Source organism: Vombatus ursinus, unplaced genomic scaffold (assembly GCF_900497805.2).
Source record: "Vombatus ursinus unplaced genomic scaffold, bare-nosed wombat genome assembly UNPS02012602.1, whole genome shotgun sequence".
Lineage (NCBI taxonomy): Eukaryota > Metazoa > Chordata > Mammalia > Diprotodontia > Vombatidae > Vombatus > Vombatus ursinus.
In genome coordinates this window covers 543508-569322 of record NW_020952380.1, presented here as the reverse complement: position 1 = coordinate 569322, position 25815 = coordinate 543508, and the positions used below count along the sequence as shown (strand labels likewise).

Genomic DNA, 25815 nt, shown 5'->3' with positions numbered 1-25815 from the left:
ATTTTCTTTTTTTTTTGGGGGGGGGGGAGAGGAATGAAGGGTGGGCTCATCACTTTTAAGAAAAAGAACACTGGAGTTAAAGACCCAGCAGGGGTAGGGAACCTACAGCCTCCAGGACACATGTGACCTTTTAAGTCTTTGAGTGTGGCACTTTGTCTGAATCTAAACTTCACAAAACAAATCCCTTTAACAAAAGGATTTCTTCTGTAAAATTGGACTCAGTCAAAAGGCCGCACCTGAGGACCTAGAAGGCCACATGTGGTCTTGAGGCTGCCCATTCTCTACCCCTGGGTTACAGTCTTAGTTCTGACACCTCCTGCAGCAAATCACTCTAACTCCTTGAAGCTTAGTTCTCACTTATGCTGCACATATTTATACATGTACTTGTTATCTTCCCCATCAGAACATAAACTCTTCACGAATAAGGACTGCTTCATTCTTTGTACTTGTATTCCCAGCACCTTATACAATTCCTGGCATATTGTAAGTGCTTAACAAATACTTACCAATGGATTTATCTGTAAAATGGGTATAAATATGCTTGCATTACCTACTTCACAGGGCAATGTTCCATCAACATTAAAGCATCATGTAAATGTGAGCTATTAAAATTAATATTGATGCTTCTTTTACCACAATAATTATACTTTATCTTTCTCTCAGCCATTATGCAGAAGTATATAATTAACAGGATGTTTAACATAAAAGGGCAACTGTTAATGAGACAACACAATGGCATTTTATGAATTTGATCAATTTTCTTTGAAAAGACTAGATTAAAAAAAATTCCTTTCTCTTGTCCATAGCTCCTATACTCTTTTTTCTTTTCTTTTTCTTTTTATTTTCAGTGAGGCAATTGGGGTTAAGTGACTTGCCCAGGGTCACACAGCTAGTAAGTGTCAAGTGTTTGGTCTGAGGCCGGATTTGAACTCAGGCCCTCCTGACTTCAGGGCCAGTGCTCTATCCACTGAGCCACCTAGCTGCCCCTATTCTTAAAGAGATTTTTAGGTATGTCTTCTGACTCAGAAATAAACAAGGAAATCACTCTTAGATATGCATTCTGGGAGGGCTGATCAACAACTTCCTCTTTTAATGTCATTATCACCAGGCTTATTGAGTTAAGCTAATTAATTTTTGAGAGAAACTTTAGACTAAAAGCACAGAATAAAGAAGTAAAGAAAGGAATCTATGTGTTGTATTCAGAGAAAACGTTTTCTTTCTGATTCAGTGCACACAAATTCTAATAAAGGCAATAAGAGCATCCTTTTTACCTGGCTGCAATCAGATCCAAGAGATGTTGCCACCTGTCATTGACCTTTCCTAGCTTGTACTCTATCTCTGATGCTTTGCTTTCATGGCTAGCTTTTGCAAGTCGTTCTCCCATTTGCTGTAGTTGGATTTTGTTCTCTTCAGCAACTGCAATCTCCTCCTGATAATCCTGAGTAATAAATAACAGTCATGAAGATCAGGAGGCTTATTTTTAATGAATTAACCTATGAATTACTAGAAAAAAATCAATTTTGTAGTGTTTACTTGGGAATAATTTTATTTACCAGCATTTCCACATGATTATCAATTCTTATCAGTAAAAACAGTTACTTTATTTGTAAATACTATTATATCCCTCTATGGGTAGAGGTTATAGAATGCCTAAAAAGCTGTTTTGTTTTCTGTTATCATTCATTGGAATATGTTTAATGTATCATTTAATATAATGGGTTAATTTGTGGAATTATTATAAGAAGACTCCTAATAAAGGATAAAGACCACAGTCTTAATGTGTTTTATGACACTATACAGTGGTTCACCACTGTACATTAGGGGAATCATTGTGTAAAAGTGTGAATGATGCTCATAACATACATTTGCCAAGAGTTTTGTCAACTATTTATTAAATGAGAATGAGGAATACCACATGGCCAGCCTAAAATAGAGGAAAGTCTCTAGTGTATTCAATAAAGACTCCCTGAAGGATATGTACAAATAAATGGACAATAATTAAATAAGATGAGAGGGGGTGTTTGGATGGCCATCTGTGTGTGGTTGTTGGGGAGTGCAAACAACATGGCCATGATATAAAATTGAACCTTGGCGAAAAGAAATCCCAACAAAGATTGAGAATGACTCTAATGTTAAACATCTGAGAACCAACTTTCATGCTAGAGAGTTTTTGCTAGAAAATTGTATATAGACTAAGAATCCATGTAGTTTCTTAAAAAGATATGTGTAAGTAAAATGAAACCTTAAGACATCGAAAGCTGAGCATTCCATACCTTCTTAAGCTTTTCTATCATTTCTTCAATGAGGATGTCTCCATTTTGAGAAACTTTGCTTTCCATTTGAGTTAACCATTCACAAAGCTCTTTGTTCTTCTCACTGAAGATAGCCCATTCATTCAATCTCTCATTTACCTGCTGCTGACGTAAAGAAACCTGCCAGTGTTGGAATAGGGAGAACAATGAAGAGGAAAATGATGGAAGAAGAGAAGATGACAAGTGATCAAGGCATTATTCTACTAAAAAAAAATATTCAGTGTTTCCCTACTGGCAAGCTAACAAAGTTAAATACCTGATCCTGACATACATGGTCTTCCAAAATCTGTTTCCAATGTACCTTTGTAACCTTATCTCTTACTCATGTACTCTATGTTTATGCCAAACTCTACTAGGCAACTAGGTGATACAGTAGATAGAGCACTGGATCTGTAATAAGGAAAACAGGAGTTCAAATTCAGATTGAGACACTTCTTGTGTGTTCCTGGGCAAATTCACTCAATCTTTTGTCTGCCTCAGTTTCTACATCTGTAAAATGGGGATAACAATAGCAACTACCTCCCCAGGTTGTTATGGGGATCAAATTAGATATTTGGAAGGCACTTTGTAAACCTTAAAACACCATATAAATTCTAGCTATTGTCATTCTCATTCTATTTCTGCCCTCTATGATTTTGCTTATTTCATCCTTTGAATATACTTCAAATACCCTGCCTCTCCACACTCTTGTTATTCCCCTATTCTCTTCAAGAATTGATTCATGTTGAAAATCTTCAGCAGAGCACTCCAAGGTTCTGGGCTTGGCCCAGTGCTGCTTAACATTTTTTATCAATGACTTGAGTAAAGGCATAGATGACATGCTCATAAAATTTGCAAATGACACAAATCTAGGAAGGACAGATACAGTCAGGATCCAAAAAAGATCTTGACTAGTCCAGGACATTAGGCTGACTCTAAGAAGATCAAAGGATCAGAGAGTGAAAGCTGGAAGGGACCACAGAGATCATCTAGTCCAATTGCCGTAGTTTACAGATGAGGACACTGAGGCCTAGAGAGGCAAAGTGCCTTGCTCAAGGCCACACAATTAGCAATGTCAGAGCTGGCCCTTGAATCCAGTTCCACCAACTCTAGTGCTACTGATTTTCCCACTGTTCTATGAAGCCTCTAAGGCAGGAGATTGTAATTAACTTGGTTTAAATTTTTTTTGATAACTGTATGGAATATAACTGGTTTCCTTCAAATATATTAAGCTGATAAGCTTCACCAGACTGAAAAAAGGGACCAAGGACCCCAAAATGGTTCAGAACCACTGCTTTATGTGCTGCTATGCTTATGGGCAGAGAGAATGCAATCACACTGATGAAATTATAGGTGCTTTAAAATAACATCAATGAAATACTCTTTTCCAACTCATAAAGAGTCTATTTAAGAAGTGCAATAATTGAATATTATTATACCATTCTTTGGAGGCCACCTACCCTCCAAAAGAATTGCATTTCTGTTGAATGCATGATGACTTTTACATTTGCCTTTATATTCAATTTAGTATTTAAAAAAGGCTATAGTACCAATAGTTGATAAGAATAGGTTGCAGCCTACTGTCTGAACAGTACTGATACAGGAAACACATCTTTTTCTGCTTTAAATATGAATTATAGAACAAACATTTGAGAAAAAAAATATTCTTAAGCCAATACAGTAATTATCTTTCCATTCTTTCCTGTGACCTACACACACACACACACACACACAAAACTAAAACAAAAAAACCCGTCAATCTATACATAGAAATACAAACCAAAAGCCACAGTTGTATACAGCATAACAAACTGCTTTTTTTCAGACTGAAAAATAGTAATCTTATACATTTCTACAGGAACAATATCTACTTACAGCAGCTTACTTCCTCATTATCATCTGTAGTTCCAGTTATTTCTGAATTTCCATCAATAAGTTAGGTGGAGTATAAAAACAGCAACTGCTATTCGACAGAGGTGTAATGCCATTTTCTAACTATTTACATTTGATTTTTAAAGTGAAACACGGATACAAGCTCATTTCCTTTTGTGGTTTTAACCTTTATGTCTATTCACCGGAAATGTCTAACTCAAAAACTTGTTAAGAAAAACATAATACTCTTGCTCAGTTAAAAACTGAAATAGTAGCTATGAAAAAAACTACCTAAAAGAACCTAGCTTAGAGTTGGTGAAAAGATAAGGAGACAAAGGTTGATTTTTCACTTTACTCCATAAGACTCCATGATTTGTAAAGATTTTATATATTTACACACACAGTGAAAAACAAAACTATTTATTCCAGACTATCTCTTCCCTAATAAGTCCTAGTCTATTCTCAGTAGGCAATAACTCTGGTAGCTAATCGATTAGATTCTTTTCTAGAGCATATCACATGGTCACCCATCCTAGCATGAGAATTCTAAATCTGTTTCCAAACAGATTGGTGCCTAGGTGTCTATATATGAAAAATAGCTTTAACATATATTCTCTGTCCATCTAACAGTTAACAGTAACACTCCCACATCTATTTTACATAACACCTTTATTCTTAGGAGACATATTTATTTATATTTATAAGAACAGCTCTATTAACCCTAGAATTGATCAGGAATATTATTCTTCTTTTTCAGAAGGAAGGATCACAAGTATACAGAAGTTTAATAATTGCCTTTAGGTCAGAGACTCTTATCATCATCATCATCATCATCATCATCATCATCATCATGATCGAGAATTACCACAATAACAAACATTTACTAAGCATTTGTTGTGACTATAACATTTGGGGTTATTTCACCAGACTCTGAAGAAATAAAGAGGAAAAAGAAGCCTGTGATATTGTGGGAATTAAATGGGATAACATAAGTCCTTTGCAAACTTAAAGCACCACAAATAAATATTAATGGAATGTTACTGGGTAGTAAGATATGATGAATCAGAGGAATTCATAGAAACATGGAAACATTTTTTTTAATCAATTAACAGAGAATGAAATAAGCAGAACCAAGATAACTATCCTCAAAATTACTAAAACTATGAAAAGTAAATAATCACTAAAATGAGTTGAACTCTTACATTCCTGAAAAGCCAATGGAAGTTCAATACACTAAATAATGAAACATATACCTTCCTTCAAAGAAGAGAGGTAGGGTTCTAGTAGGATAGAATACTGTGAACACTACTAGATACAAATGAGGTAACTAATGGTATTGTTCAATTGCTTTTCTTTGTCACAAGTAAAGGTTCAACATGTCCAGGGCTGGGGGAGGGATGGAGAATTAAATAACTAGCATATAAAGATAGAAGACTTCAATCAAAAAAATGTGCCTTACCTGGTGACAGAGTTCTTCCCACTGCCTTTGTAGCAACTCTATGCGTTCATTGAGGATAGAGATATCATCAGCATTGATGTATGCTGAGAGAGTATTCTTCAGGAGTGCCAGATGTGCCAAGTCCTCTGTCCAGCCTCCAACAGCATTTTCTAACTCCTGCAAGAAAAGAAACCAGTTTGAATGTTTATGTTTTCCCCTCAACACGAAAGCCCTCATAAAACTATTGAGTCATTTAAATGGTATTATTACTTTGATCACATTATTTATGTTTCCATATTATGAGAGTGTATTTCTGATATGTAGCTATTTGAATGTGGGTTTCTTTCTTCTACCTTGGACACCTCACTACTCAAACTTGCCCTGTTTCCATGATATTTGAAACTATACCACCTAATTTTTGTCAAGCTCATTAGTAAATCACTACCTGGTTATTTGACAGTTCGGCAAATTCTACTGGGAAAATGCAAAGTTTCTGCTCTGACTTCTCGTGATGACAATTCCTTCCATGCATCCCTTCTCTCTCTTCACATGATCCCATTTAGTTCAAGTTTTCCATTTAAACTCTTTCTCTTCTACTTTGCAATAATCCTGATGCCTTTACAAAGACTGACTCCTAGATTTATCTTTCTATCTTTAATCTCACACATATTTGAAATATGCATCTTACAAAAGTCTCCTTTTTATACTATGAAGACATAAAACATATACTTATAGGCATCTATTAATTGCAGTGGAAAGAGTGATAGACTTTGGATCAGGAAGCCATGAGTTCAAATCCTGCCTCGGCCACTTACTAGCTGTTTCCCTGAGCAAGTCACTTAACCTCTGCTTGCCTCAACTTCCTCATCTATAAAATGGGGTAATAAGAGCACTTACCTTATCAGGTTACTGTGAAGGTCAAATAAGATAATGTATGTAAAGTACTTTGCAAACCTTAAAATGCTCTATAAGTGCTGGTAGCTATTATTACTATACATCTAAGATATGTAGAAAATTATATCTTGCTGTTATTATTCATGATAGATAACCTAATATTGTTGCAAATCTAATTATTCAAGCTACTGATGAAGCTAATGTCATCTGTATTCTAATGCAGGTATTGACACTGTCCCAATAACGATATTCCAGTGACTCAACATTGCCCTTACAATGCTTTGACAGGTTCCCCTTTTTGCAATTTGCATAGTGTTTGTTCCCCAAAAGTTTTCTGATGTGATGATTCTAACTAATCGATCAAATAAGCAATGTACTTTATATAGGTTTTTACAAAGGTTTTTGGCTCTTTACAAAGAGTCCAGGACACTTAAAAGAAAGCATAAAATCCAGGCAACTATACGTGGGACTAAAATTCTAGATAATGTGGATATATTACACTTTGGCTAATATCAGTCCTTCAGTTTGTTGTTAAAGGTGGCAGAGTATTAAAGGGGAGTGCAGAGGGAAGGCAGGACAAACAAAAACAGGAAAAATGTTTCTTTAATCTGGATCCAAATAATAAGATCATCACTTTTGTTTCTAACACTGACATTAGTTCTCTGATGGCGAATCATGTCCCAAAGCAACAATAGTCAGCTCGGGCACCAAATTCTCCAAGTGACAGTATTATCATTAATAACTTTAGAGAGAGCTAATTTCATCTTGAATATGAAACTAATCAAAGACACCTCTCCTTTGCCTCTAGTTCAAAGCCAGGAGAATCACTGCATTACCAAAAGGGAGTATACTACATTATCCTGATTTTTTTTCCCATCGCTCTTGAGGTCTTTCTTTTTTAAGTCAGCAGAACTCCATAGATGGTTATCAGTTATACATTTAAAGGAGATTATATAATTTCTTTAAGTAGGTTTGAACTTTCTTATACTAAGGATTAATATCTAATATGAAAAGTTTTTCTGCTGTTTTAAATGGTAAAGATGAGCTTTATACTTTCTGAAGGAAGTAAAGTACTAGATTTTAGGTATGCCAACTTGGCAGGAAGATGGTGAAAATGATTAAGTCTGTTAACCATCATCTCCTGTGATACTGTTAAGAAATCCTTTTGTCACCTCTGGAGCATTACTTTCATATCCAAAGCAACTTCATAGATTGATTGAATGTGATTCTTACTAGACAGAATAGTTTTATTAAATTTTTCTAAATAATTATAGGAGGAACTCAGGATTAACATATAGCTTGTAGACTGTGGTGAACACATTTCTATTCAGCTTTCTTAAAAGGTTTACAAAAGTTCATTGTTCTATATTGTAGAAGTATGTTAGAATTCCAATTCCCTCCTCATATTTTTGAATTATATTATCTTACAACTATTTATAGAAGATTTTAAAAATGTTTCTATGTGTATTAAGAGCTTAAATTTATATTTATAAAGCAGCTTACATCATATGTTTTTCATTAAAATATTTAAGTAAATATATATATGTATATATATATATATATATATGTATATATTTGGCTTCAAAACCTGATATCTATCCAAACTATTAGCTATCTTATGGTTTAAATTTCAATCTCTGCCCAAGAACAACAATGATATTTATACAGATGTTTAAGGTTTGCAATTATCTTCATAGGTTGTCTCATTTGATCCTTAAAACATCTCCAGAGGTAGGTGCCATTGTTATCTCTGTTTTAAAGATGAACAAACTGAAACTAAGAGGTTAGTGAATTGCCCAGCGTCCACATTGGGAAGCATCTGCAGTCACATTTGAATTTGAGTCTTCCTGACTCCAGGACAAGTACTCTGTTTGCTGGGCCACCTGATTGCCTGAATAACAATGTTTGCAACTTTAAAAGACTATGAAACTCATCCATATATATCTTGTGTCTATCTCTTGCTGTCTGGGGCTAAGAGGAAGGAGGCTGGGAAACTGAACTCAATTTGATTTCACAAACATTTACTGAACACCTGCTATACGCAAGGAAGTATGTTAAGGCTGGTTAGAGCTGACTCACACGAACAACTTTCATAGTCATTGTTTTTTCCCTAAAAAAGAAAAGTTTTGTAATTCTGTCTTCTACCACTGACAGTTGTGTGTCCCTAAACAAGTGACTTCCCCACCTTGGTTGTCAGTTTACTCAACCGCCAAATAATGGAGTTAGATTAGAAGGAACTCCAAGTTATTACATTTCTACTATAGGTACTGAATTGGCATAGAGGATAGAACACTGGACCTGGAGACTAAAAGCCCAGAGTTCAAATCCAGCCTCATACATTTACTAACTGTGTGACCTTGGGCAAGTCATTTAACTTGTGTCTGCCTCAGTTTTCTCAACTATAAAATGGGGATAATAATAGCACCTAGACCTCACAGGATTGCTTTAAGGATCAAACGAGATGATACATGTGAAGTGCCTGGAACACAGTAGGCACTTAATAAATGAGTGTTTTCTTCCTTCTTACTAATATGTATATCTATTAATATAGTAATGGCTTCTCAATGATAATTTCAGGAGCACATTATTTAGGGAGTAGTCTAAATTAGCTACTGATTTGTTTCCAAGTACAATTTAAGGTTCTGATTGTAATCTGTTAATAGTTTTAGCCTTAGAAATTTGAAAATGCTATCTCCCTTCAAAAGCTCTTAATATATGTAATATATATGAGGTCAGCTACTGTTTCCACAAACCAGCTAATAGGAACCAGGAGACAGGGTGTGTTCCTTAGAAGGCAACTGTCTGTAGAATTTCTTGGTTTGGCAATCCCCTAGTGTGTTAATAATTAAGGTAGACTAGAAGATATATTTCCTTAAACTGCCCTTTCCTTACAATAAGTAGTTATGTTCATAATACTCCTTTCATGCTCATGTGCTCAGTTTAAGTATACATCTGTATGAATGCTTAGGATTCATTTTTGTATTGTACAGGTACCGGAGGTGCATGATTTCATCAGTTGCCATAAATCAGATATATATGATTCTCCTTAAAATAATCTACCTTTATGTAATGTAACAGTAACTTGTTTATACCTGTAAATAGATGTAAGGATTTATTTTTATTATTAGAAGCAAGGTATTGACTTTGCAACACCACTATTACAGCTGGAATGATACAAAAAAATTAGAATGGCCCCCATGTAAGGCTGATGTGCAATTATGAGAAGTGTTCTGTATTTTTTCTGAATGTGGGGTAGGAAAGGGAGGTGGCAGAGAAGGCACAATTTTGTCTGGAAAAAAATTACAAAGAAGAAGCAAGTAGTGAAAAGAATCCTTGAATGGGAATTGAGAGGAATGGGCTGAAATTCAGGCTCTGGTACTTACTAGTTGTGGGAACCTAGGCATGTTATTTAAATTTTCTGGGTCTCAGTTTCCTTATCAGTAAATGAAAAGAGTAATAATTGCACCACTTACCTTGTGGTCTTGTGAGGGAAGCACTTTATAAACTCTAAAGCAATCCATAAATGTGAGATATGATTATGCTTTCAATATTTTTATTACTCTAGAGGTGAAAGGTCAAAGGTTACCTTGCAACGCATTTGCTCTGCATGCAGCTCATCATGGTGATCTGGCAATGATTGGGCAAGCTTTTTTTTGAAGGCTTTCAATTTCTCCAGGGAATCAGCTATTCCTTTTTCACATTTTTCCCAGTCCTAAACAGAAGGAAAAAGAAACTGCATGAGTCTCCCACTGGGAACCTGGAGTTAAGAAGAATTAAAATAAAATTGTCCAATAAATCTTTCAAAATTTATTTTGGAAAAGAAATTCTCTCTAAAGTTTGCTCTATAATTAAAACGCAATATTAAGATTGCGGAGAGAGTGCTGTGAAGAATCTATGTCATCAGAACACAGATGCAGTGGAATACAGAAACAGTTCTGTGCTCAGCTGCTGAACCTGATAACATCGTTTTCTTTACCAGTAGCATTGCCCATTTCTCTTCTTGTATGGGCTCTGTAGGGGCATACTAAAGAATTCTGCACTGCACCCAAAATTCTCTTTCACTACTTCAAAATCCTGTACTTACCTCCCATATCTGGAACATGCTTGTTTTCTTCCTACTTTACAGGAAATCCCTCCTGTCTAAATATCTTCAAGACTGATTCCAGGTAATAAATGATAAATCAATGCAACATGCTCAAAGGTGTTGGGAAATGACAACAATAATAATCCTTTTTCTGATCATGAATTTATATGTGTGTGTGTATATTACATATATATATATTTTTTACAAAATTCTCAAATAAATTAACCTACCTTATTTAAATTGAAATCTGCTAACAGTAAATAAGTTTTGCCTAGTATTAAAGCACTGTATTAGCTTCTTATTCCACTTAATCAGAATAGAGACTTAGAAAAATGAACACATGGTTCAGTTTTCTAATATATGGTGAACTGAAGTATAATGAGTTCTTTTTCTGCACTGCATACTCACTGCACGAATTTTATTCACATTTGCTTGGAGACAGTAACAACCAACAAGTTAAAATATGTTGAGATTTTTTTATGTCTGTGGTATGGAAGACAACACTAAAATGTGGCTTCATGAATGTCATTTTAGCCTAATAATAATAATAACAACAATAACAATAAATAATGAAAGACTGATGCAATATCAAATACATTCTCAGAAGAGTTGAATAGGGATTCCGCTTTCCAAAGATCACTTGTAGTATGAATTTGCAACTAAAATCTTTCCACCATACAACTTATAAATAAATTTTTGCCATGGGCTGCAGTCCTTCAGCTAATTGGATATGTCATATATATCAACAAATAGTGGAAGAGTACAAGGAGAACAACTGGGGTAGGTAATGTCATCAAAATACTTAGGCTTGTTAATAGGTTCTAAAGCTCTTTGTAATCATCTGACCACAAACTAAGTAGTATGCCAAAGTAAAAACCGCTCTAGAAAATTTAATAATAATTAGTGTGTGAAAGAAGAGAAAATTCCCATTTAAGCACTGGATAATTGATAGCTATAATCCCATAATCATATATATGTATCTCTTACATATATGTATATATCTACATACATATGCTCAACATTTTCCTGATCTAAAATTTTATGTTTCTAAATATTAATATAATAAATAATATACATCTACAAAATTTTACTTAATATCATATAAAATACCATATAATAATATGTAATATAATCTATAATGATATCATATAAAATATCATATAAAATCAAATAAAAAATAAAATGGGAGTGCCCTATTTACAATTTCTGTTATCTGATTTATTTCAGAAGCATAAGAAGCAAAAAAAAATCAAATCATTTTGATTAGCTAATGAAAATTTGAATGGTGATAAGTCCACGTCTTTTCTATCCATAGTTTTCTTTCCTTATTGCTCTATTCTAGAAAAGTAGATTTCACTAATGCATAATATAGGTGACATGTCAGCCAGTCAACAAACATTTATTAAATACTTACTATGTACCAGGCACTGTGCCAAACACTTGAGATTACAAAGAAAAGTACAAACAGTTACCTTAGTGGAATCTGCAGATTATGCCCCATTCTCTCCTCTGGCAGGGGCAGTGTAGGCTCTCACCACTCAAGTGTGCTGGTTAATCTCCTTGCTTTAAATCTCTCCTTACTTCAGTCTATCCTCCATTCAGATGTCAAACTGATCTTCCTAAATCACAAGTCTGACCATGCCACCCCACTATCCAATAAACTCCAGTAGCTTCCTATTAACTATAGGATTAAATATAAATTCCTCTGTTTGGCTTTTAAAGCCCTTCATAACCTGGCTCATTTATATTTTTCAGTTTTCTTATACCTTCCCTCACGTCCTTCAAATCTCACATAAAATTCCACCTTCTGCAGGAAGCCTTTCCCATTCCTTTTCAATTCTAGTACCTTCCACTGGAGATTATCTCAAATTTATCATTCATTCATTCATATACACATATACATATACCCTCACACATAAATATGCATGTATATATGTATATATGTGTATCTATCTATATATATATATGTATATCTTATTTTTACATATCTATTTGCTTGTTGTCTTCCCTATTATACAGTGAGCTCCTTGAGAGAAGAAATTTTTTTTGGGCGGGGAGGGTCTTTCTTTGTATTTCTAGTACTTAGCACAAAGTAAGCGCTTAATAAATGTCTGCTGCCTTGACTTAACACTGAACTAGTCCTCAGTAAGCTCACATTCTAAGGAGGAGATAACATGCGAATATCTATTTATCTATCTATCCATGCACACACACAAGATTATACACACATGCACACATACACACACACGCACATTCTATAAGTGGAAGGTGAAGGTGATCTCAAAGGGAAGAGACTGAAAGGAGGAGGCAATCTGGGATGCCTCCTAAAGAAGGTGGAATTTGAGCAGAGCTCCAGAGAAAGCCAGGGAAGCCAGTAGGTAGAGGTGAGGAAGGATAGTATTTCAGATATGTGGAATAAACAGTGTCAAAACCCTAAATCAATCTGTCAACAAGCAATTATTAAGTGTTTACCATGTTGCATAACAAAAGACAAAAATAATACCTGTCCTCAAAGAGTTCATATTTCTAAAGGGGAAGACAATGTTTATATATAATCTATAACCATCTATCTATATGCATGTGAATCAATCAATAAACATTTATTAAGTGCCTACTACATGCCAGACACTATGCTAAGTGCATATAAAACACATACAAAGTAGATGGGGACTAGATGCTAGAAATACTATGAGGTACTGTAATTGACTTTAGATTTTCTTTTTTCAGAGAAGGTTTTGCATTTGACCTGTGATTTTACTGGCAAAGAGAACTCCTAGTAAGGAAACTACTTCCATTGTTCATCAGTACCTGCTCTAAAATGAATCTTAGAGAGTTGCCTGGGCTCCTCAGAGTGTAAGTGGTTGCCCAGGGTCACACAGCCAGTATGGGGTCAGAGGCAAAACTTGAAACTCATTCTTCCTATTTCCAAGACTAGGTCTCTGTCTGCAAGTGCTATGCTTCCTCTCCAGTTATCTTATTCATATAGTAATGGGGAAACGGACACATTTACAAAGGCTCTCTGAAAACTAAGAAGTCAAGCTCTTTCCTCCTCTCTAGATGAGCAACTCAACTTACTTTCAACAGAAAGCCAAGTTTTTTCTTCTGTTCTTCAAGGCAGTTGCTAGCTGATTTCCATCTCTCTTGGATTTCCATGAGTTCAGCCTGTAGGGCTGCCTCAGCCCCGCTATCGGCAGAGAGCAGCAACTGCTTCCCAGCCTCCACAGTCAGAATGTAGCTCCCTTGTTGCCTAAGAAGAACTTTTTCTTTGACCTGAAAAGAAAAGATTCTCAATGTATCACTTTTTTTTTCTCCTTTAAAGGAGCTCTAAATTCACAAGAAGAAAGAAGATTCTTATTTTCTTTGTGTAGGACTTTGGATTTTAGTAGAATGGAAATCTGACCAACATGCGTGAACTACTTATATATGACCCTTAAGGACAAGTACCATGTCATATTTATCTTGGTATTTTCCCCAGCATCTCATATAGGACATTATGTATAATAGTTATTTAATATATTTTTGCTGTTGATGGTGAATTGAAATGCCTTCCTAGTCAGGTGAAAGCAAGAGTCAGGATAGGAAAAAAGCTGAGAGATGTCAAGAGCTACGACCACTTTTACCTTTTCTATAATATTTAAATAAAATATTTCAATTTTGAGTGAAAAGCATAGTCAGCATGAGTTTTCTTGTGTTTATAATCCAGTAATGTCATTCTAAATTGAGCAGAATCCCTTGGCACTTGAAAGTAGTCCATGGGAAAGACTGCTATCTTATCTGATCATTATCATTATTAGTCTAGGCTTTGCACAATCAAGGAACCATTTCAATTCATTTCAGCCATTATTTGGAAAGCAGGTAATTTTTGTCACCCAAGTGTCTTACAATCAGATAGGACTCATTAGACATATACAAATGATGATATTGTAGAGGGAATGTGAAAAGGCCTAAAGAGTTGGACAACTTTAGTACTGGCAGAAATTTAAGAAATGTTCTACGTTTTCATTATAATATTGGACAATGGAGTACTACAACTTTCCTAATTCCGAAGCTACTCTAGAATAAATACTGGAAAAGTAAGTTGAAGGGAGAGGGAGACTAAGAAGGGTAAAAGAGGAAAAAAAAAACATTTTGCACCTACCTGTACTTCATCAAATAGTGTCCTAGCTTGCTGTAATGACATAGGGACATTTCCCAGTCCACTCACAGGTTGATAGGACACTTCAAGCAGCCATTTACGAAGCTTCTCTGCCATCTCCCGGTAGCGTTGCCACTGTCGAATCTGACTATCAATGATCCCTCTTCTCTGCTGAGCCCTGCGAATGACTCCCTGCCACTGGTTACTAAGAAGTGTCAGCTTCAGGTTGAATTCATCCCTGTTGATAGAGTAGGCACACTGTGAAAAACCAAGGCCAATACATATATACTTCCCTAATAAGATAAAATTTGCAGTCTGGATAATCTAAAAGAGATCTTGAGTGGGCATCTAGTTCATCTCTTGATATCAGGCAGGGTCATTCTTAAGCCATTTCCAATGAATGAAATTATTATTAAAAAATCAGAGAATGGCACTCTATAATCTCTTTTAGTCATCTATCTCAATGTCTGACAACCCAAATTCTCAGCCAACTCTTTCTTATACCTAACTGAAATTTCCCATTCTACATTTCAGATCTATTTCATATTATCCCAGTGAAAATGGAAGAAAAAATTTGCATAAGAACCCTCAATACTCCCAAAAACATTGTTGTTTTCCTTCAGTTTTCTCTTCTTTGGGCATAAGAACCTTAATTCTTATAACCCTTCCTGACATGAATCTCCCCATGAAACTTTCAAAGTTTTCTAGAACATTCAATTTGTGGGGCCACAGTATTATATTGTAACTAGTAAAATGAGTTTTTTTAAATGTCAAACTCTAATTTATATATCCTTACCTTTATTTCCTTATGTTCTAATTTTGCCTTTTTTAAATACTGCTGTGGCATTACTTTTATCTACCTTGAATATCTGGACATCATTATTTTATAATTATATAAATTTTTAATTATATGTTATTTTAGAATTATTTTAGAATTATCCTTCCTAGAAACTATCCTGAACTTTCTGGCATTGAGCTTGATTTTTTTTGGATTCAGGATATTTTCCCCATTTACCAAATTCCCTCTGACTTCTGCTTCTAAAGTATTTTCACAACCAGTTAGATTAATGAGACAACTTTATTCTATATTAATAAGTTCTTGATGATAGTGTCTTTAGGAAGAGAGGGAGAGAGAAAGAAAAGAGAGAAAGGAGAGAGAGAGAGAGAGAGAAAGAACACACAAAACACTGGATATAGAATTAAGTCCATGAAAACAACCACAAAACACTGGATATAGAATTAAGTCCATGAAAACAACCTTCTTACATCCTCTCATATTTATAGTGATCCACTGATCATTATGGAGGGCATTTATACTTGGCAACTTCTGATGTATCTTCTAAATTAATATTTAATAATAATTATTCTAGGACATTTTTTAAAGACAGGGAATACTACTGCCTGTATACCAAAACATTGTAATTCACATGCGATGAAAAAACTGCAGAAGAACTTTCTGAGTCAATGTACAATTTTCTTGTAAGGTTTGAAGGGACAGTAAGATAGTACTTCTTCCTAGCTGTGTGGCCCTGGGTAAGTCATTTAATCACTCAGACTCAGCTTCCTCATTTGTAAAATGAGGACAGTAATAGCATCTACTTCACAGGTATGTTGTAAAGATCAAATGAAATAATATATTTAAGACCTTTGTAAGTTTTAACTACATAAATGTTACTTATTACCACTATATTCCTCCTCTAACTTCAATCAGGTGTAGTATTAATATGTGTTAAGGTCTTCAGTTTTCCTCTTTATTCTGAAGTTCATAATCAGTTAATTACATTTCTATAATTTTTTTATATCTGAACACATATTTTAAAACTTAATTTCCTTCCCATTTCTCCTCCAAAGCATGTCCAAAATTATTCTTTCTTTGTTTTTTTTTCTCTCCTTTTCGTTATATTTTAATGCATTAAAATGGCTTAATCACCACTAGTTAGTATGAGAGTAGACCTGGTAACATAACCCTAAAAAAACTCACCCACAGAATCTTCAAACGCTTCTCCATATACCTCCCTATTCTTCTTTACTTAAACCTAAATCCTCCTTCAGGGAAGCTAGGTGGCACAATTGATAGAGCACTGGTACCTAGAGTCAGGAAGACCCGAGTTCAAATCTGCCCTCAGACACTTACTACCTATGTGACCCTGGCAAAATCATTTAACCCTATTTGCTTCAGTTTTCTCAGCTGTAAAAAATGAGCTGGAGAAAAAAATGGCAAACCACTCTAATGTCTTTGCCAAAAAAACAAATGAACAATAACAAATTTCTCCCTCAACTACCAGCTTTCAAGATAGCTTTAAAAAACTCATTATTGTTATTGTGTTTCTCTTTTGCTTAATTATTATCTCAATTCTTTTGTATTAAATTATTTCCCCAAATATAGAAACACTGCATAAAAACTTGTCATTTATTGTCAAAATATTTCATGTAAAATGTTTAGTTATTATTAACAGTTATAATAATTCCCACAACAGAAAAATACATACATGTATGTCAACAAAAGCAATAGGTTTATATGAAAACAAAAAGCAACTAACTATTGCCCCTAAACTCCCTAAGGTCATTTTCATCTCTGTTCCCTGATCCTATGATCTTATGTGTAATTTTCATGCCATTCTAATAAATAATACTATTTGGAAAATATAGACAAGAGTAAAACTGGACCAATTCGTCTTCTGCTTATTTGGACAGATACAAATTTACCTTAATGTTTTCTATAGAGAAGACACTTTTTATATAAATCAATAAAGCAAACATGATTCCAGAGGTCAATGTTTATATTTCTTAGGAGAATAATGTAAAGCATTTCAGAAGCATCTATTAAATAGCACTGATAATGCTATTTACAAATCATCCTATCTGTTCATTAAATAGTTATAATTTGCTGACCTGTTTTCAATGGATAGAATGGAGTTAGGAAGTTAGGAAGACCTGCGTATTCTCCTCAGAAGTTCAAACATTGACCTCTGAAATCACATTTGCTTTATTAATTTATGCAGTGTTTCTCTATAGCTGCGGGACCCCTGGGCAAATCACTTAACCCTGTTTGCCTCAGATTCCTCATCTATAAAATGAGTTGGAGAAAAAAATGGCAAACCACTCCAGTATCTTTGCCAGGAAAACCCCAAATGGGGTCACAAGTTGGACACAACTGAAAATGACTAAATAACAACAACAAAATTTTTAAACATTTTGAACACATTAAGTAACAAAATGTCACGTTTTATAATTCGGACATTTCAATAATTAATAAATGTCTTCCAATTAGTTTGAATAAATAAGACTTTAGTGCAGTTTAATTCACTGATCAGTTTATTAACTAATAATCCAGTGTGCTGGATGCTGGAGAATACAAAACAAAAAACAGTTTTTACTCTCAAGGAGCTTACATTCTACTGGATGGTTACAGTCAGTCCACAGTTAAAGAAAAGTTATTTTGAGGAGAAAGCATAACTGTGTGGGAGCAGTGAAGGCTTCTCAGAGTATGCAGTACGTGAGCAGAAAGAAGCAAAAGATTCTGAAAGGAAAAAAAAAACTCTAAAGAGTCTATTAAAGGTCTGAGGGACAGCCTGTGTCAAGGTGTAGAGGAGGGCAATAGAATATTGGGTTCAGTGTGGCGGGAAGATAAAGTGTAGGATAGAAAACACCTGAGAAGGTAGAGTTGAATCAGATGGTGAAACGTTGTAAATGCCAGCCTGAGAACTTTACATGTTAACTTAGAGACAAAAGGGAGCCATGGAAGGGTTTTTTTGTTTGTTTTAGTGACGCAGTCAGATCTTTCCTTTAGGAAGATTATCTTGGAAGTTGTGTAGGGGATAGAATGCAAAGGGGGACAAACTGGAGACAGGGAGACCATTTAGAAGGCTATTGTAATAATAGTTCATGAAAGAAGCAATGAGGTTCCAAGCCAGGAGAATGGTTATATGGGTAGAGAAAAGGGTATGAATGCATGCAAGAAAAGGAGGTATAACTGAAAAAAACCTGCTGATGATGAAATATAGGGAAGAAAGGAGGGAAGAATAAGTAATAATTTTGAGGTTAATAATTTGTGAAAGGAAGAAAGGAAGGTAAAGGGGGGAGGAAGGAAGAAAGGAAGGAATGAGGGAAGGAGAAGAGAAGGGAGGGAAGAAGAAAGGGAGAAAGGAAGGAAGGGAAAAGACAGAAGGAGAAAAGAAGAGAGTAAGGAAGAAAGGAAGGATGGAAGGAAGAAAGCAAGGAAGAAAGGAAGTAAGGTAAAGGAGAGAGAGAGAGGGAGAGAAAGAAGAAAGAAGAGGGAAAGGAGAGAAGGAAGAAAGTGAGGGAGGGAAAGAGGAAATATTTATTAAATGCCTGTGTGTCAGGGATTGTGCTAAGTACTTTACAAATATCACCTCATTTGAGTTTCACAACAACCCTGAAAGGTAAATAATACTACTGTCCTCATTGTATAGCAGAGGAAACTGAGCAGATAGAGGTTAAGTGACTTGCCCAAGGTCACACAGCTACTAAGTGTCTGAGGCCAGATCTAAACTCAAGTCTTCCTGATTTCAGTCCAAGTGCTCTATCCACTGTGAGTACATTAGAGTTGTAAGATAAAAAAAAGATAGAAATAGAAATTTCTTAAATTTAAAATTTCTTTAAAATTAAATAGAAATTCCTTTATAGCGAGACTCTTTCTCTTTTGTCTTTGAATGACCATTGTCTAGCATACTTTCTGGCACATGGGGGCACTTAATAAATGGTTATGGACTGATATTTGAAGCCATAGTTGGAAAGGCCTTTAAATACCAGGGATATCAGGAAAGATTTTATGAAGGTGGTAGCATTTAAATCAAACTTTAAATGATAGATTACAGGAGCATAGAATTTTGTTTGTTTATTTCCTGGGTGTACCCAGGCTAGAAGTACAGCGGGCTTTGGATAGATCCCAATGCTAATGGGTACAGAAGGCCTTGTAGAGAGGATCACAGATTGGAAGCTGGAAGGAAAGCTAGCTATCAATTTCTTTATTGTACAGATAAGGAAACTGAGGTCCAAAGAGTTTGAACAACTTCACCAATATCATACAGGTAGTAAGTGGCAAAACAAGAACCAAATCCTTTTGAACCCTGGCCCTTCACTATATAGGACTGTCTCTCTAGATAGGAATTCAACAGGTTAAGTGGAGGCAGAATAAGGTTGGAAATGGGGTGGGGATGGATCAGAAGGCAGGTCCAGGCCCAGAGAACAGCTAAGGCATGACATTAGGGAGATAAATGATGCATTCAAAGAGCAGAAGCTGGTGTGGGTAGAAGATGGTAATATAAGATAAAATTGGAAAGGTAAAATAGCATCAGATTCTGGATGAAATAGGGAGCCACTGAATATTTTTGAGTAGATGAGTGACACATTCTATGTATAAGAAAAATTATTCTGGCAGTAGCATAGACTTCAGAATGATGGGGAAGAGAATGAAGGCAGAAAAAACCTAGCAGAAAGGTATAACATCTTATGTATATTGGCCACTAGAGACTTAATTCACTGGCATTTCCTTACAAGTACTCAAAATCCTACCTGTCATCCACTTGACCTTGTTCTAGCAGGCGTTGCCCATCAATAATGATTGAATGCAAAATCTGTTGACGACTGAACATCTCTGCTTGAAACAACTGTCACAAAAATAAATTTATGAAAATGAGAATAATGGCAATAATACGCTTTAGAATATTTCAACTTGATAATTGGCATTAGAAAAACTCAATTCCACCCTAATTTTCTAGACATTTAACTTGTTCCTTTTATTGCTATTTTCTAAGACGAGAACATATTTTGTTTTAATTCATATAATAATTGATAAAATATACTAGAATGTAAATGATAATACATAAATGTGGTAGTGCCAAATTTTTAGATAAGGAAAGTCATAAGAATTATTTCTGACTGAAAAAAATATAATACTGAGGTTGGGTAAAAATCAAATCTATTTAAAAAAATCACTACAGATACATGTAATTGAAAAATGGAAGTTTTTGTTTGAACTAATGATTGATTATTATAAGTCGGAAAACATAGCTCTTTCTTTTAATACCAAGCAAAGCTGTAACATTTTCTCTAGTTTTTGGTTCTAAGATCCATATAAAAGAATAGATTAGATTTTCAAATGATTCTACCAAAGAATAGAAGATAATGATATGATAATAATAACTTATACATACATGTATGCACAGATCTTTAAGGAATAATTCACTCTCTCTCTATTTCACACACACACACACACACACACACACACACACACACACACACACACATGCTCCTTAACAGTCTACAATTAAGACAACTTTTTGCCTCTTTTGTGCCTTAGTTTTTTCAACTGTAAAATGAAGGGGCTAACAATTATCTCTAATGTTGCTCCTGGCTCTAATATTTTATTTGTTTTATTAGCTTCATTAAAGTATAGAAAGAAACACAATTCATAAATTGGCTATGGATAAGGGAAAAGGAAAAGAATAAGCATTTATGTGGTACCTACTATATGCCAGGCACTATTCTAAGTGCTTTTTACAAGTATTACCTCATTCGATCCTCACAATCCCGTGCAAAGGTAGATGCTATTATTATCCTCATTTTATAATTGAGGAAACTGAGACAAATAGAGCTTAAGTAACTAACCCAGGATCGATTTGAACTCATATATTCCTGACTCCAGGTCCAGAGCTCTATGTGCCACCAGCTACCTCAGGTATAAGAAAAGGTATTGGAATTCTTACATATATACAATTGCCACTGTTATTATCTATTATCCTCCACTAAAATTCTACCCCAAACACTCATCTTGGTTTTTAGAAAGGTATACCTATTGGGCCTAAGCTCTGACATTTCTGACCAAGAGGAAAGGTCCAAGTACAGATCTGGTGGTGTACTGTCTTTTGAGAGTTAAATTAGTTACTTGACAGTAATAGTCATTGCTGTTATTGTTGTTGTTGGTAGTAGCAGTAGCAGTAGTAGCAGCAGTAGCAGCAGTGGCAGCAGCGGCAGCAGCGGCGGCAGCAGCAGTAGCAGTAGTAGTAGTAGTAGTAGTAGCAGTAGCAGTAGTAGCAGTAGTAGCAGTAGTAGTAGTAGTAGTAGTAGTAGTAGTAACAGTAATGGTAGTAATAGTAGTAGTAGTAGTAAGACCAAATCATAGACTGCTTACATAGGACTGTAATTTATATCAGTCAGAGTATACACACCAATGAAAGTCATAGGGCTAGCTCTGAAATACTGAAATATAATATTGTATATTATATCATATGAGTGCAGCCAGCTGAGGAGGCAGGATCTGATAGATATTTTACTAATTAAAATATAAAAATAAAAGCTTAGGAAAAGGGGATAGGATGCTAATGTAAGCATGAATATTAAATTTTTAAATGCCGTTCTTCCTCAGGTGAAAGACCCCTTCTGTTAAAGTAGATTTATATAACACTTTTTAAACAGCTCAGAATTAATATTCTCCAAAATTCTAATACCATAACCCACCTCATGTGCCCTCTGCTGCTCTAAAAGACGTTGATAATTGCCTGAAATCTCTACAGCCAACTTCTGTTCCGTCTGAACCAGGAATTCCATCCATGTCTCACATTTTTCCAAGAAGGTTTGATGTTGCAAAAGGAATGATTGTAACTTACTGAAAGAATAAGAGGTAAGAAATAAAAAGGTAAGATTAGAAAATACATCTATCTTATTGAAATAGTCACTAAATTTTCCCCAGCATTACCAATAGTACAACTATCATCATCTCTGCACTGTCACACAGATACATTTTATACTACAATAATATCTATATTCTAAGTCATCAATTTGTATATATTTAGGAAAATAAATGAAAATGTACTAAAAGTTTCAATTGGTCATCTTAAAATAATTTTGATTTTTAAAGGAAAACAATATTTAATACTTAAATCATGTAAAATTTAATTTGTGTTTTACTCAATTCCAATTTCCTAACTTCCCCCCAAATTATGGCAGTATTATGTAAAAGAAACAAATTTTATAAATCCACAGAACTTAAAAAAGCCATAAAAGTAACTTTACTTGATTTCAATTTCTGGACTTTTGTACCTGAATCTTTCCGTGGTCTGAGAGGAGATTAAAGACCAATGTCTATTCAGATTCTGCATCCTTTTGATTTCCTTATCATTTAGTGGTAATCTATATCCCAATTCATTTAGACGATCCAAATCCGGAGCCATGCTGCTGAATTTTAACATCTGTCCCTGAAATAGAACAGCAAAGACTCCACTTCGCACCATGCACAGTGAAGCAGCCTAAGTGTCCAGTTAGGTCTTTATTACCTAGATTTATGAATCCCCCTTATTCTTTACCTGTGCAATTCTTTTGACAAATTTTAGAACACATGATAATAGCATTTCAGGAAAATAGGGAAAAAGATAAGACACTAAAGATTTATTGACTTAGTGATTTGCAAAAAATGGCTTTCATAAGTGTCAGTCTAAGGATGAAAATGACACTAATGATTAAAAATTGTTTTTACGTGTTCAGACGATTTATACACGGCAATCTTGACTTCATTATTCCACCGTAGCTCTGTTAGGTAAGAAATAGCTCCAGTGACTAGCAGTTTTATAAATGATACATCTTAAAGTTTTTTTTTTTTTATTGAAGTTTTATTACTTCTTTCTTCCCTGAACAACTAGAGGAAAGATGAAGCTGTTTTAATCTTGGAGTTTTGCTCTTTCTCAACATTGCCCTCGACTGGGCTGGCTAATGTACAGAGATTTGTGTGATCAAAAAATATGACATTAGAATTTTGTACCATTTCAACCTTATTTCTCAATCACCTTTCAATTCATTCTTCACTAATCTTTTCAACATTTTTGTGTTGGCTTTCTCTGTATCCCTCAAAAGGAACTTCAAATATTAAAAGAGAAACAACATTGTAGGCTTCCCTTCCCTTTAAAATTATAAATTCTGAATTAACTGTATTTGTTAATACACATAAGAGAGGCAATTTGTTGTAGCGTATAGGAGGGCTAACCTTGGAGGAAGGGAGACCTGAATTCAAGTCTTGCCTATGACAGGAGGCTGTATGACCATGGGAAGTCAATTAATCTCTCTGTGCCTCCAGCTAATCTCTAACATTTTAAAAAAAGGAAGGAAGAAAGAATGGAAAGAAGAAAAAGAAGGAACAAAGTAAAGAAACAAGAAAGGAAAGAAAGAAGAAAAGAATTATTAGACAGTAGATTTCTAGCTTCTTCTTCCCTTTCCATGCTCCATAATGGAAAAATAGAACAAAGCATGTTATGTGCTTCTTCCTACCCAAGTATAGGCAGTTCGCATCCATTCTTCCATCATTAGGACATTTTTATCTATTAACCATCCAAGTTATGTAGAGTAGGGGGGAAATAATTAAATTGTTTGATTTTTTTTGTTTTATATCAATTTGTTTTTACAGTAATTTTTGAATCTACTTTTCCATCCACTGCCCTACCTAGGATTGACATAGTGAAGTTCCCCTTGAAACTAAGAAATTCAGCTAAGACAAAACAACTAACACAGTGAAGTGTGACAGCATATGCAACATTTTCCACTCACAGGCCCCCAGTTCTTCAGGTAAAGGAAGGAAGTTCATAAAAAAGCTCTTTAAAAAACCAACTTTATTAGGAAACATACATTTTATTCTATTATTTTACTGAATTTTAAAAATATTTACATTATTCAAATATTTATTTTTTTATGTTTACATAACATTCATTTATGAAAACATGTAATTTCTTCCTCTTCATCCCAATAAATCTTTTGTCATACAGAATAAAAAGGAAAATAGAAATGGTTCAGCAAAACCAATCAACACACTGATTTCATCTGTAAGATTCCATATCCATAATTTCCTATCTCTGCAACAAAGAAAGGAAGGCACATCCACTGTGATTGAGCTTGGTCCTTATGATTCCACAGAATGAATAAACCAACACCTTCTTAGAGAGTTTTGATTTTAGACTACTGTCTCCTCCATCAAGGACAATACAAAGTACTAGAGGAAGTGTCTAGACACTGCCAACTCTTTTCTCTCCTTTTAAGCACATCTTCCTCCTTGGTATAATCTCTTTCATCATTCCTTTTTTGCACCATAGTATCACAGATCACAGGGCAGCTAGGTGGCGCAGTGGATAGAGCGCTGGGCCTGGAGTCAGGAAGACTCATCTTTCTGAGTTCAAACCTGGCCTCAGATACTTAGTAGCTGTGTGACCCTGGGCAGGTCACTTAACCCCATTTGCCTCAGTTTCCTCATATGTAAAAAGAGCTGGAAAAGGAAATGGCAAGCCACTCCAGTATCTTCATCAAGAAAACCCCAAATGGGGTCAAGAAGAGTCAGACATGACTGAAAACCACTGAACAAAATGCCTCAGGTGAATATAGCGAGACAGCTGCTATTAAAATAAATTATTTATTTTCATCTTGAAGTGATATATTTTTTCACTTGTGAAGTTGCTTAAGGGCATAGATGCTAGATGGCAGAAGGATCTAGGACAGGGGTGGGAAACCTGTGGCCTTGAGGCCACATGTGGCCCTCTAGGTCCTCAAGTGCAGTCCTTTGACTAAATCTAAACTATGAAGGGCTGCATTTGAGGACCTAAAGGGTCACATGTGACCTCGAGGCCACAGGTTCCCCACCCCTGATCTAGGATCTACTTGGGAGAGAGGTGAGGACAAGGGAAGGTGATTCCTTCTTGATGGTGAAAGCAGAGATCTCTCCAGATCCTCATCACTGGGAAATTCCATCATCTTGTAAGATCCAATCAGCTTGTTACTAATACCTCAACACACTCTGTCTTTCTGATTAGAGGGTGAAACCCTAAATACCTCCTTTTATGGAGGGAGATAGGGCTGACAGGGCAGTGAGGTGGCACAGTGGATAAAGTGCTGGGCCTGGAGTCAGGAAGACTCATCTTCTTGAGTTAAAATCCTGCCTCAGACACTTACTAGCTGTATGATCTTGAGCAAGCCACTTAACCCTGTTTCCTCAGTTTCCTCATCTACAAAATGAGCTGGAGAAGGAAATGAAAAAATTACTCCAGTATCTTTGCCTAGAAAACCCCAAATGGGGTCACAAAGCATTGGCATGACTGAAAAAAAATGA

At 35.1% G+C, this 25815-nt stretch overlaps 1 protein-coding gene and 1 non-coding gene across 2 annotated transcripts in view; one reads left to right on the top strand and one right to left on the bottom strand.

The window, feature by feature from the left end:
- SYNE1 (spectrin repeat containing nuclear envelope protein 1) overlaps positions 1–25815 on the bottom strand; it is a 552931-nt gene that overhangs the window by 58374 nt on the left and 468742 nt on the right. Inside the window, exons 121-129 of the mRNA XM_027857999.1 lie at positions 22776–22930; positions 22194–22341; positions 20250–20344; positions 14718–14952; positions 13655–13849; positions 10082–10207; positions 5623–5778; positions 2274–2432; positions 1272–1438 (exon numbers count right to left, since the gene is read on the bottom strand). Of these exons, the coding sequence (XP_027713800.1) occupies positions 1272–1438; positions 2274–2432; positions 5623–5778; positions 10082–10207; positions 13655–13849; positions 14718–14952; positions 20250–20344; positions 22194–22341; positions 22776–22930 (1436 nt within the window). The remainder of the gene's footprint in view (positions 1–1271; positions 1439–2273; positions 2433–5622; positions 5779–10081; positions 10208–13654; positions 13850–14717; positions 14953–20249; positions 20345–22193; positions 22342–22775; positions 22931–25815) is intronic.
- Positions 9631–9735, top strand: LOC114040031. The gene has a single exon (XR_003568731.1). It is a non-coding gene; the product is annotated as a U6 spliceosomal RNA (small nuclear RNA).